Source organism: Megalobrama amblycephala, linkage group LG16, assembly GCF_018812025.1.
Source record: "Megalobrama amblycephala isolate DHTTF-2021 linkage group LG16, ASM1881202v1, whole genome shotgun sequence".
Classification (NCBI taxonomy): Eukaryota; Metazoa; Chordata; class Actinopteri; order Cypriniformes; family Xenocyprididae; genus Megalobrama; species Megalobrama amblycephala.
This window is the reverse complement of record NC_063059.1, coordinates 40,281,153-40,295,401: the sequence shown is the minus strand read 5'-3', so window position 1 is coordinate 40,295,401 and position 14,249 is coordinate 40,281,153. Positions and strand designations below refer to the sequence as shown.

Here is a 14,249-nt window from a genome sequence, read left to right as displayed (position 1 = left end):
TCAACAATGAAGAATCAAGAATGGACACCAACCTATTTGTTCCTCAGTATCTTCATGTTTTATTCTGGATGGTTCTGGATCACTCATGTCTTCAATCTCCTCTTTAATAAACTCCATCTTTAACAGTCACACAGATTTCAGCTGCTACAGAAGGAGTTTGTAGGACACACTAGCACTAGCTCTGAACTAGCACCCGGTTCGTGCTGGTGGAAAGGGGGTATGTGTGATACTGACACCCACAGGACCAGATCTGGAAAAATCAAGAGAGAAGTTACTGATTTTATACTGGATTACTTTAAAGTGCCCCTGTTATGCTATTTTAACGGTTCTAGTTTTATTTTGGAGTCTCCTGCAATAGGTTTAACACTTTAATCTTCTTATAATATCCATTGCATATCGCTTCATTTCTCAAAGAGTCTGAAAACTGTTTGTTTGAAGTTTCTGTCTCTCTTAGCCCCTCCTTTCTATGATCCAGCTCTGCTCTGATTGGTCAGATGGCCCAGTCTGTTGTGATTGGTCTACCTCTTACAGTGCATATTGGAAACCAAATGCCCATTACCTGGAATTGCTGATGATTCATTTGTATCTTCTGAATCAATTCCTTCTTTTAAAGTCGTTTTACTTTGTTATTTACTTTGTTAGTGCATATTACTAGTCTTGTGTTGAACAATTAATCAGTGCAATTTAATACACAGAAAAAATTGTTTGTCGTGGTAATGTTTAATCAAAATCTGAAAAGTTCTGGAATGGCATTCCTTCTCAGATGACGTCAGTTTGTCGGCTTGGGATGAAATGCGCGCGATCCAGCATTTTTTACAAGAAACCGTCATTTCGCACTGCCAGTCAGACATGTTCACAAGTCACTGCGGTCAAGTCCAAGTCAAGTCTCAAGTCTTTGAGGTCCAAGTCAAGTCAAGTTTTATGTCTTTAGGGGTCCAAGTAGGGCTGGGCGATATGGCAAAAATTTGATCTCGATTATTTTTCCCATATTGATCGATAATATATTTCGATATATAAACTGTTAATGCTGCCAGCTTTAAAAGAGTATCCCAACCATGACTGAAGCCACAAAAATTCGAAGATTCATTAATTACATTTTAAAGTATAGTTTTTTAACAAAAACAGATTACACATTTGGCCTTAAAAAATGAAGACAACTTATTAACTTATAAACAAGCCCGGGAATATTATTTTGAAATGTCTACAGAATTTCGGGCTGATCCTTCAGATTCTTACAACCGTCTAAAACATTGTATATAAAGGCCATAAAGTAGACATTGTAATAATTCATCAACTTGAGTTCATTAGCAATCGCTTAGCATAAATCTGCGCTTTTCATTGATTGAGAATCACTTTGAAGCAGTCTGAAGTGCTGAATTGCGCGAGCCTGTAGAATGCGCAACAGCGCCGCCTTGTGACATTGCAACATGCAGCGCTCTTTGTGAAATATCCAGCACGTCTCTGCAGTGCACATGGGAATGTCAGCGGGAGTAAACAGTTCTGACGCACACATAACGAGCAGGTACGAAACACGTAGGGTGAGGGGAGATTTTCCACTAGTTAATCGATCGCGGATAGTTTCTTTATCTTGGGCGGATACAAAAGTATGAGAGGATAAAAATAATAAAAGCATAAATGTGTCTCCAAATATACTTGGGCGGCCGTTAATATACCTGGGCGGCCCGCCCAAGTAAAGTCTATGTGTGGGAAGCACTGTGATGGAAATAACCAAACCACTTCCGTATTTGTGCTACCTTTTTGGATTTTCCTGGATTTTCTTCTTAGCATAAGGTTGAGAGGTCCATCTGTCACTGTTTTCCATGTTTGTAGATTTATTTTGTGGAGTAAATATATTACCTATAAATGAATTGTGTGTGTTTTAAAAAAAATGGCGGGTGTCGGTTTTTCGAGTGTGTTTGGCCAATCAACATACATTACTGGTAGTTAGTTCTGGGTCAGACCGTACTCTGAAGTAGAAGCTAATTTAGTTCTCCCAAAAGGAGTACCTAGAACTAAAATCGTTCCTAGATCCTACGGTGCGAACACAAAGTCCGGGTAATACAGACAATAGCTGATAGCACACATACATCTCGGAGATGTCAATTTGATGTGTGTGTTTACGTCTGGAAGACGTATTTTTTTGCTCATCTGCAATACGTCTATAGGACGTTTCCTGTCAGATGTCAAATAGACATTTAGAAGATGTCTTTAAGATGTTAATGAATTAGAATGTATGTAAAACTGACATCTTAAAGATGTCTATCAGATGTTTGTAAACAGCAGATGCTTTCCAGATGAAGTGATCTTTAACAGACATCTTGCAGATGTACGTGTGCTAAAAAGTTCCTCTGGTGCAAAAGCCCCTAAAGAACGATGATTGCCGACGATGATGATTTTGTCTTTTCAAAATGTATAATAAATAAAATCAGATGAGCAGTTTGTGGTTTTCTGTCATTACTGAACAAATCCAGTTGGTCTGTTTTGCAACATGATTGAATTAAAATCCCAGCGCTACATACCTGTCATGCAGGAGACCTTTTACCACATATGAATGCATCCAGATGTTATTTAATAATTCCCGAAATTGCTTTTCTCTTCTTGAAAACAAAAGCAGCAGACTACAGTTGATAGAAGTAAGCAGTAAGCACTAGCATTATTGAGCGGCGCGCTCTTTGAGTGACGTCATTTGTAATGGACCAGTCACGCGCCTGTTATCTCAGTCAGAACAAGAGCCGGTGAGAGTCAGTCAGGTAAGTGTCTGCTGTTCTCTACGTTAAAGAGTGAAAATATGCTGTATTGAGTTATGTTTTGAGTTGGTATTAATTATAGAAGTGCCATAAAACCGGAACAAGTTTATGTATGCGTTTTTCTGCAAACAGTTCGATGTATTTTTGTAGTTTTATTAACGCACGTCTTTGTTTTATGTTGCCGCCTGCGCGCCAAATTACAGGTTTTCCTTGTTAATAAGTTTCTCCACATAATTTTTCTGTGTGTTGATTTTCTGTCCTCTGTCAATAAACTGCAGACGTGGTCCCCAAAGAGCCTGGCGTTGGTTGTTCATTTGAGCCCAGTTGAAAAAATACTATAGTGTTTTTGAACCATATACTATAGTAAAGTGTAGTATACTGTATATTATAGTATTTACAACACTTTGTTAATGAATGCTACAGCATACTGTAATATTAATTATAGTGAACTGATCAACTGTAATAAATACTGTAGTATAGTTAAATTTTTTACAACAGTAAACTTTAGTATATTGTAGTATAATATACCTTATAGATTAAAGGACTTAGTACAGTATTGGATAAAGTAATTTGTTTATATTACTATAGTTGTTATATTACCACAACTATAGAATTGGCACAACAAATTAATTCAAACTTTACTATAGTATGGTTCAAAAACACTATAGTATTTACTATAAATTACTATAGTATTTTTTCACCTGGGAGGTGCTGGTGCAATCTGCTAACGTTACATATAAAAAATTTTTAACAACATTCACTGGTGTGTAATTTAATTTGTAAAATGAAAGTTAAATGACAATGTATTATCCGAATCACCAGATTCTCTTGTTTAATCCTTTAGTTACTTTCTACACAAAACATTCATTTCAATGTAAAAAAAAAAAAAAAAAAATATGGCTGAAATATTTATGAATTGTTTAAATGCATGATGATCACTGACTGTTTGGTTTAGTTTATACTGTTGGATAACAATCATAAGAGCTGTGAAAAAAAGCAAATAATTTAGGGATATATGATACAAATGCACAGATCATAATCTTGTACAGCAGTTGTCATCCACATTATAACTATTAACAAGAGAATGACAGAATTAACCTTTATCTCATCAAAGATCTGATACTTGATAGACAGATACCTGATCTCCCTTGTTTTGTTATTAAATCAGGGTTCACTGAATGATGAATAATTAATTTATTAATTCACTACGTTCATGTGGTTTATATTATATTACAATTAGGTGCCTATATTGCCAACAAAACAGACATTTGAAGCAGTTTTACTCACCACCTGCTGTTTCGACTGGGATCATTATCGCTGTGACTGCTCCATCTTTCAGTTTCAAACGATCTGTAAATCCAGCGCTGAACTGGGCCTTGTTTATGAAACCATAAGCGCCGATCCTGAGGGCTCGAGCAGCCACGGAAAACACAAGATATTCTCCATTCATTTTAACCAATAAAAAAGTGATTGTAACTATCAGTTTCTGTGGTTATTTTAATAACAAATGTCGAGAGCGCATCAATGTATTGCGTGAGAACAAAACTCTCAGCTCCACTTAATGCTGGGTTCTTTAGGAAACAAGGTTATCTTTCCCTCACAACCAAAAACACACTTCTTTAGTGACATTGTTGATTTCCAGTCCTGTGACCTCTGCAGCGCTGCCAACGACTTCCGTAAACCCGAACGCGCGTTGATAGGCATGCCCTTGCTCTCTCGCTCAGGTCCAAGTGTGCGCGCGCCCTTCCGGGAGAAGTGCCCATACAAGGAATTCCGCCCCCGTTGATGTCACTCAGACTGATGCTTGAAAAAAAAATATGTGAAACCTGTGACTATTTGGAAGAAAATTTTTGGAACATAAATACTCCGTCATACGTCCAACTCGTGTTTTGAAACTTTGGCCATGTTTAGCATGAGAATCCAACTCTTTAACAATGTAAATAAGTCAGAATACATGAAATAGCATTATTAAAGTGGGGGATCAGTGGGCTTGCTGCTGTTGAATATCTAAGTAAGAGACGTCCTCTGTCCCAGACGAAGGATAAAATACTATGTGGAGGACACAAAATAATTAAGATTAAGATTAGACCTTAGTTCAGTTAATATATCTAAGTAGCTTTTATATATTTCACAAGAAAAGAAAAAAACATTCCTGGTGTGCATCTTGAGACAAAAAAATGGCACTGGGATATTTTAAGATCTGCCTTGTCTGTGAAACCAGGGGATAATATGGACACATGGTTAACCTATGAACCTAACTCATATTTAAACTACTATCGCATATACTTACAAGTACAATTTTGGCTGTTATTTGTGCCCCCTTCAAGAAATTTTGTTTATTGTCCTCCCAAATGTTAGATGACATTTAAGCCCATGATTCTAACTACTTAATGTTTATTTCAGACCAGAGGTGGATGTGAAAGAGAAAAGACAAATATGAAATTTCAAAGGTGATGACCCTGTAGTTTGTTTCAGACTGTTTCCAAAAAAAAAAAAAAAAGTATTTAATGCGCAAATGTAAATATCTCTGACATTACTATAATGAATGAACTAAAAATGGGGAACTTTTGGCTTTTCAGAAGCTGCATTAAACAGCTTCTTTTTAATGCAGATTGAACAAAAATACAGAGATCACAGTTCACACCTGCAGTGAAACTCCTCCCACAACAATTCACCAATAAATATGGGAATATTCACACCATCCTAGAAGAGAAGGACAAACTCCAGGTGTAGCAGCTGAAATCTGTGTGACTGTTAAAGATGGACTTTATTAAAGAGGAGATTGAAGACATGAGTGATCCAGAACCATCAGGAATAAAACATGAAGAAACTGAGGAACAAATAGGTTGGTGTCCAATCTTGCTTCATTGCATTGTTGACTTCTTTGGTAAATGTAAATTAATAATCAGTATAAGGTTGATAAATGAGCAAGAAATACATCTAAATGACACTATTCACAGACACTAGTTCATATTGCAATTTGATTTTGATTTAATAAATAATTTTTTACAGATGCAATATGTTAAAAAAGGATGCATCGCGATACAAATGCCAACTTGTATCCGATGCACACTTTTTAAATCAATGCATCGCATTAACTTTTATGCCAATGCACTGATGCGAATTTGTGAATCTTACCATCCCTACTTTCTGCTATTAAATCAGGGTTCACTTGAACTGATTCTAACTTGATGTGGGTTTTAGACCAGGTGGAAGTGAGACAGCAAAGAGAAGAACTAAATGAAGTGGAGGAGGAACATCAGAACTTTAAAACTCAAAAAACCAAAGCTAAAAAGCCACATACCTGCACTCAATGTGGAAAGAGTTTCACAGGAAAAAGATACCTTAAGACACACATGAGATTTCGCACTGGAGAGAAACTGTATACATGCACTCAGTGTGGAAAAAGTTTTGTAATAAAAGGAGACCTTAACACTTAAGAATTCATACTGGAGAGAAACCGTATTCATATTCTTCTATAATGTACTTAAAGTACTCAATTTTCGTGCACTAATTTTGTACTTAATATACTAAAAAATCTTCTTAAGTACTACTTAAAACAATCTTAAGGACATCTAAGTGTACTCAACTGTGCTATTTTGAGACACCATGAAATATGAACTAAAATGTGCTTTTAATATACTATCTCTGTATTTAAAAAAATATATTTAGCTACCACTTGTAGTACACTATGGGTTCAAATGTACTATAAGTGGTATCTAAATACATTTTTTAAATACAGAGATAGTATATTAAAAGCACATTTTAGTTCATATTTCATGCTGTCTCAAAATAGCACAGTTGAGTACACTTAGATGTTCTTAAGATGATCTTAAGAAGAATTTTTAGTATATTAAGTACAAAATTAGTGCACGAAAATAGAGCACTTGAAGTATATTATAGCAATGTACTTTTTTTTCACCTGGGTAAGGTGTTCGGTAGGCAAACAGACTTGGCACGTAATCGAGGTTCAGAGGATTATACCCTAACAGCTTACATAATGTTAGTTAGTGGCACAGATAACCTATTTTGTCTGGAAACACTGATTGTTAACGAATTGGTGTTTATGTTAGGACAGCTAATGTTTGCAAATGCTTAACTTATCAATATGTTACCGAAATAAAGCACTCACTGCACATTCTGGAGTGTTATGAATGAGTCCAGTGGTCCCTCTTGATGGCCATTTCTGATGACACTCAAGGTTTTTGGGGATATTGTAGCCCACAGCACAGCAGATAGAAAGCCTGTTGCAATTCGGTTCAACAAATGGCGGCCACGCCACTGTGACATCACATGAAATCTAAGAACAATTATTCAGGTTTGTGCTGTCTAGCTGCCGCAACGGCGCTCTCAATTGTTGTGAACAACTATTGTAAGCATTGAGCAAAAAAGTTACTTGCTTAGGGGCACTCACAAAGTATATCAGGACTTCTGTTGTTGATTTACTCAAGACAAAGTACTTCCTTACACTTTACTGGCATGTGGCATATCGTGGCTTCTCTTTGTAGAAGTTTTCCATGTCTAAGCAGAAAAGGGGCATGGTACTCATTGGCCCCGCCACTAGTTGTTTAATATAAAATTTCACTCTTGTTGTATAATATAAACAACAAGAGCGAAATAACACCACCATTATGTTAACGGACCTGCTGAAAAGCATCTTTGTCTCATTCCAGTTTAGTTCCCATTTCATTTTAACAAGCTGAGACAAACTTTAGAGATCTTAGAAATTTTAAAATCTGTTCCTGCCTCAGAATTAGAAGTTAAAACATTTGATTAAATACTACAATGGACTAACACATAGCCCACATGACTTAAATGCACACATCAACAAAGATGTTGTCATTAAAATAATAATTTTATGTTTTATACAGAGCCTATGGACAGCGAACTGTTGCAAGTCAACAATATTCTTCCACCACCCCTAAGTGGACAAAAATTGTGAATTTATAAATTATGTCTATGAAAAAAATATTTAATGTATATACTGAAATGAAAGTGACAGCTAAATGACAAGTCAGAAAGTTACAACTCAAAAACAACTTCCACAAAATTAATGTCACAGAACACAAGTTTATTTCACTATACATTTACTTTATCTGAATCTCTGAGTTTATTTAAAATACTGGATCTGTAGATAACTTTTGCTCACAAAATGGCAGTTTTATTTGTTGTTATTGTACAGAGCTTATACAACTTTTATGTTGCAGAGAAATTTGTAGACTTTTAAATAAATCTGTTTATGAAATAACTGGTTTTATGTAACTTAACACACAAGAAAAAAAAATCCATATTGAGTATAAAAACTCAAATTCAGGGAATTGTTTCATATATTGACAAATACCTGATTGTTGTTGTTTTTATTACATTTGTTGTATTTCTTCAATAGCGTTCAATCAAAGAATAATTCAATAATTTTCTTGTTCTCAACATAGAAAACACAAATCTTGTGGCATTTCACAGCAACACTAGTTTATTATTAGGTAAGTAACTACACATTTACTTTATGTGAATCTCACATGATTTATTTGAAAGTTTTGGATCTGATGAAAACATTTGCTCACTGTGAACAATGCTTTTTAATATGTGTCAATAGAATATTTAATCGGATGAAACTCTCTCCACACTGAGTACAGTAGTACGGCTTCTCTCCGGTATGAAGTCGCTCATGTGATTTCAGAGTTCCTGACTGATTGAAACTCTTGTCACAATATGAGCACTTGTAAGGTTTTTCTCCAGTATGAATTCTTTGGTGCCGATTCAGATTTTCAGCTCTAGTAAAGCTCTTCCCACAGTCACAACATACATGATCTCTCACTCCATCATGTGTTTTCTGGTGCTGTTTAAAATTGTTTAGCCTTGAAAAGCTCTTTCCACAGAGAGAACACACATGAGGTCCCTCATCTGAATGAATTTTCAGGTGTCTTTTTAGATGTGATGATGAAATTAACTTTATACCACACTGATCACAGTTAAATGGCTTTTCTCCAGTATGATGGAGCAGATGATTTTTGAAACATGTTGCATCTTTGAAATTCGTCCCACACTGAGTACAGTGGTACGGCTTCTCTCCAGTATGAACTCGCTCATGTGATTTCAGGTGTGGAGACTGAGTGAAACTCTTGTCACAGTATAAGCACTTGTAAGGTTTTTCTCCGGTATGAATTCTTTGATGTTGTTCCAGATAACTAGATGTAGTAAAGCTCTTCCCACAGTCAAAGCACATATAATCCCTCACTTCATTATGTGTTTTCTGGTGCAGTTTAAAGGTATTCAGCCATGAAAAACTCTTTCCACAGAGAGAACAAACATAAGGCCTCTCATCTGAATGAACTTTCAGGTGTTGTTTAAGATGTGATGATGAATTAAACTTTTTACCACACTGATCACACTTGAATGGTTTTTCTCCAGAGTGACGGAGCAGATGATAAGAGAGACCTGATCCAGAAGCAAAACTCTTTCCACACTGAGTGCATGTATACGGTTTCTCTCCAGTGTGAACTCTCATGTGTTTTTTAAGGTGTCCTTTATGTTTGAAAATTTTTCCACACTGAGTGCAAGTGTGCAGCTTTTTGGCTTTTGTTTTTTTAGTTTTAAAGTTACGATGTTTCTCCTCCACTTCATTCAGTTCTTGTCTTTGCTGTTTCACTTCCACCTGGTCTAAAATACAGATAAAGTTAGAATCAGTTCAATTGAACTGTGATTTAATAGCAGAAAGCAACAGATGTCATATTTTCATGAGGCAAAGGTTTGTTCTGTCATTCACAAAATGTTTTTGACAACTGCTAAATAAGGTTATGATAATTTAGGTGTATTTCTCTATCATTTATCATCCATATACTGCTTATTAATTCACATCTTCCAAAGCAGTCAACAATGAAGAATCAAGAATGGACACCAACCTGTTTGTTCCTCAGTATCTTCATGTTTTATTCTGGATGGATCTGGATCACTCATGTCTTCAATCTCCTCTTTAATAAACTCCATCTTTAACAGTCACACAGATTTCAACTGCTACACCTGGAGTTTGTCCTTCTCTTGTAGGATGATGTGAATATTCCCAGTATTTACTGGTGAATTGTTGTGGGTTTTGCGACCCCACCTGATGCATAAAAGGGAAATGATTATCCCATCACTTCATTGCTCATTGTTGTATGACTTTACATTGACTTTTTACACAACATTTTATTGTGTGTGCACTAATTTGGGATTGATAACATACTTATATTACTTATATACTTATATTATCGATCAATATGTGAATCCGTTGACCAGGCTACATGACACGAGTTGTGGTCTCATTGACGCAAATTAATTTAGAAGAGATTAGATAGAACTGTATTGATCCCAGATTGATTGCACTATTATTTCACAGACTTCCAAAGATTTTTTGGTTATGTGTTCAAATCATTGCTCCGCGATGATTTGTTATATATGTCAGTCAAAACAACAGTCAATAGAAAGTTCCACTTTAACAATGACGCCCAACCAGCCGCCCTGTGTTTCCGCCATTTTGTGTTGAAAACCATGCGACAGCCCAATAGATTTCAATGGCAATATCAGCTGCTTTGTTAAAAAAAAAAATACATTAAAGCTGAAATTAGCCAAAAACCTGAATGATGACAACACAGAATAACGTACAAACACTAGACTAGGGATCATTTAATTTAACGTTTTATTTTACAGACTTTGTGTTTATTTCTTCCACTTTTTTTTCCTCCACAAAACCTTTGCTCTCTAGAAACCATGTCAGTTTGGGTTGAAATTATCTGAAGTTCAAGTATTAGAATTATAAACACTGAATTAATATCAACATATGAAATTAAAATAAGGACATGCATCAGAAAATTGGACATGCAATATATAACAGGAATATAACAGCTTGACTATTTTTGCAGTATTGTCTTCTATTAATGTAATGCATCATATTTTTAGCATGATCCAGGGGATTAAAACATACTACATATTTCAGACCTAGTGGAGTAGTAACTAATATAGTAAATTTGTAAAATTTAATCAAATTCAAATTCACAATCTCCATACTACTGTGAAATAGCTTCCTACCCAGCCCAACAGTGTGGATAACTGAGCTGATCTTTTTTCGAAAGTTACACTCCAGAGCTTTGACTTAACGCCACGCTAGCATGTCCCATTTCAAAACACACAATATTTCTACACTTTTTTTAAATAATTACCTGTCAGGCTCTTTGGGAAAACAATGAAAGGCACCATTTGTACTATCACACTGATAGTTTTTGCAGTAGATTGCCGAACATTGTGTTCTTTTATTCTACTTTTAATTCTTGACTTTAAATTCTCTTTCGTTGTCATTGTTTCTGTATGTCTGTGCTGTTATCCGGTTAGAATATTCACCCCAAAATGGCGGCAGCGCTACAAAAGCGCCACCTCGTGGCTGCTACCCAAAAAGTATAGACCTTATTTACCAGAGAAACAAGCGCGCCGCCATCTTTATGAAATTGTCTTTGAACTTCCGTTTTGCGGTAGCTCTGTACATTTCTATGGCATCGCTGTCAAAGAATAATTAGTTGGTTAAGTGGATTTACTTGTTGTAGAGTTAATGAAAGTTATCATGAGCATTGTAATGTTTAAAGCAGATGTCTTAACAAATGTCAGTAGATCGGGAAGATTTTAAAACGAGCAGTTCATTCATAAACGTAATATCGCTGTGGAAATACAAACCGGAAGTCAAAAGACAACGAGCGCAACGCTGAAAAGGGGCGGGGCTACATAAGGTCTATAGAAGTGTCGCCTCTTGTGTTCTAAGCTCTTTGATATGGCTGAGAGAAAAAGGCTGACCAACAGATGTCGCTAATGCGCATTGAATTAACCATTTTTCGGTACAATTTGATGAAAGCCTCAAACGCTTCAGAAAGCCTCGGTTTCCTCATCACTAATTTACCATAATAAACGATATTTCCACACACTGAATCCACCAAAATTATATGTGAAGAAACTTAACAGGGAAAACCCCGCGCTCTAAATTTGGCGCGCAGGCGGCAACATAAAACAAAGACGTGCGTTAATAAATCTTCAAAAATACATCGAACTGTTGGCAGAAAAACGCACACATAAAATTGTTCCGGTTTTATGGCACTTCTATTATTAATACCAAATCGAAAGTTCAGTTAATTCAGCATATTTTCCCTCGTTAACGCTAAGCACTGCAGAAACATACCTGACTGACTCTCTCCAGTCACAGGCTGTTTTGACTCTGAAAGCACAGACAGCAGGCGCGCGGCCGGTCCATTACAGATGACGTCACTCAAAAAGCGAACTCAAAATATTATTTATAAACAAGCATACATATTTTTCCTCTGTCTTGCAGAACAAAATAAATATGATGTACACATAAAGTAAAGGAATATAAACAATGAATTGTTTAACACAAATAATTGTTTCAGAATCTATTTTTCCAGTTCAATAATAAAACAAATAGGAACAGTTACCCAAAAAACCACTGAACACTACAAATCCTTTATATTTTTACACACTTGCAACTTACTGCAGCAGTTTTAATGGCATTTTAAACCATATGCAAATAAAAAAACAGCCAACTCTATTTTTCAGTATGTTTAACATTTTACAGCTTCTATTATTTTGTAACTACAGCAAATAACTCTTGAACAATCAGGAAAAAATATAGTAAACATTAGTAATTAAGTAAATCACATGATTTATTCAAGCAGATTTTGCAAAGTAATTATCCATTAAGAAAAGATGCAAATAATTATTGACTGTAAAATCTCATTTCTGAAGCACTGACTCTAAGCAAATAGGAACCAGTATACCAGTGTACAGGAAATACACAGCAGTCATAACTTTGTTTTTGCTGCTTTAATTTCAATAATATTGAGTATTAAATGATGTCAAACAAAATGGTATGTGTAATTTTCTCTGACAACTTCCAAAGCAAAGTCATTGTGCTTTCTCTCCGCTCTGTTCAGCTTTCCCACACAAACTTTGAGAGTTGACCAGCTAAAGAAAACAGGCCTAAAAATCAGACTAATAGTTCATATTTATGAAATAAACATATATAATAGCCTAGCCTATTTCTCTTACATGCATAGTTATAGCCATAAGTGAATTTGTCTACACAAGTACTACATTGACAAACATTATAAACACTATTAACATGTAGGCTCTGCATATATTTCCCCTCACTCCATGACAAATGTGTAAATTAATGGTATTCAGGAAAAGAAAACAAGAATGAAAAAATACAAGAATGTATAATAAAAAATATACATAGTAGCCTAAAAATAGCCTATATATGGTGTCATTTATTACAAGCATTTATTTATTTATTTGAACTGACCCTGAAACTGCACCGACGTTGGGCTCATGCATTTGTGAACATTTGGATGCTAAACTATTAATGTAAAGAAGGCTTGTACTTCTGTCTTTTTTATTTGTGTACATTCAAAATTATTACAAACTGTACTACAACAGAATGATCTGCTTTAGCGTGTCTTGGTCTCCTTGAAATATCTTTCTGGCACACGCTACAAACATGAACCAAAACAGCGAATTCTTGACACGCCTACTTGTAAAAGTCTACATTTAGATTATTTGATGTTAAATGCATTATAAGCCTACATAATCACAGATGATCACATGATAAAAACGTGACTTATGTAGGCTATAGCAAATTGGCACTTTGAGAACCGCTGTTCTACAAAGAAAGCCCTGTCTAGGCTGTGCCCCAGTATGGGTTGTGTTGAACCTTCCGTTAGTCTGGTTGTTTGATGAGAAAAAGATGAAATGTAGTTACAATCAGTGATGGGAATAATGGAGTTATAAATAAACAGCGTTACTAACGCCGTTACTTTTTTTCAGTAAAAAGTAATCAAACAAATTACTGTTTCCCCGTTAAAACGCTGTTACCGTTACTGACAGTAAAATGCGGCATTACTATAGTTGAGCTCACTTAAGTGGTTTTCATCCGAGTAGGCCAAAGGACCTGCAAAGATTTTTCTCTGGTGTGTGTGTTGGGGTGGGACACATTAGCTAACTGATGATGATTGGTGTGTGACTAGAGATGACAGACCTGCAAAGCATTTTGTTTTAAAGAAATAGTACCGGTTAGTCATACACAAATAAAATTTTACACTGATAATAATGTACAATGCTCTGAGCTCTGGATCGAAAATATGTGAAATAGTTTTTTTCTAGTCGACCAGTAGTTGTTCATTTAAGCCATTAGTTGGCTAATCACATTTATATTGATTTAATTTCTTAAATACTGGAGAGAATAAACAATTCATAATGAATGTTTTACATATTACGTTATATAGCACTCAAGTGCAACATTAAGCTAATTGCCATAAAGAACCAGCAGAAGTAATGATTATGAATGTGACAAAAAAACAGCAAGGAGATATTTTAAATTTTATTAATAAACTATTTTTTTCTGAATCAGGTCCTGCCTCGGAATTTTAAGTTTTAGAACATTTATTATACAGAGCCTATGGATGGCAATTTGTC

The 14,249-nt window shown here is 35.4% G+C and overlaps 3 protein-coding genes across 7 annotated transcripts in view; 1 reads left to right on the top strand and 2 right to left on the bottom strand.

The window, feature by feature from the left end:
• LOC125248639 (gastrula zinc finger protein XlCGF52.1-like) overlaps positions 1-14,249 on the bottom strand; it is a 221,620-nt gene that overhangs the window by 29,501 nt on the left and 177,870 nt on the right. For 2 of the 5 annotated variants that reach the window (XM_048160704.1, XM_048160705.1), the window contains exon 5: positions 33-136. In XM_048160704.1, coding sequence (XP_048016661.1) covers positions 33-117 — 85 coding nt within the window. In that variant the 5' untranslated portion in view covers positions 118-136. Of the gene's footprint in view, positions 1-32; positions 251-2,519; positions 3,096-14,249 lie in introns of those variants that run through there. The other 3 variants (XR_007180333.1, XM_048160707.1, XM_048160706.1) reach the window with 3 other exon arrangements.
• Positions 4,194-6,261, top strand: LOC125248713 (gastrula zinc finger protein XlCGF7.1-like). The gene is made up of 2 exons (XM_048160832.1): positions 4,194-5,592; positions 5,952-6,261. Exons 1-2 carry the CDS (start codon positions 5,508-5,510, stop codon positions 6,185-6,187), a joined length of 321 nt encoding a protein of 106 aa, XP_048016789.1. The 5' UTR covers positions 4,194-5,507; the 3' UTR covers positions 6,188-6,261.
• Positions 7,804-12,063, bottom strand: LOC125248643 (zinc finger protein 501-like). The gene is made up of 3 exons (XM_048160715.1): positions 11,941-12,063; positions 9,647-9,846; positions 7,804-9,404 (listed from the first exon to the last, which is right to left on the bottom strand). The coding sequence occupies exons 2-3, from the start codon at positions 9,729-9,731 to the stop codon at positions 8,305-8,307; spliced, it is 1,185 nt and encodes a 394-aa protein (XP_048016672.1). The 5' UTR covers positions 9,732-9,846; positions 11,941-12,063; the 3' UTR covers positions 7,804-8,304.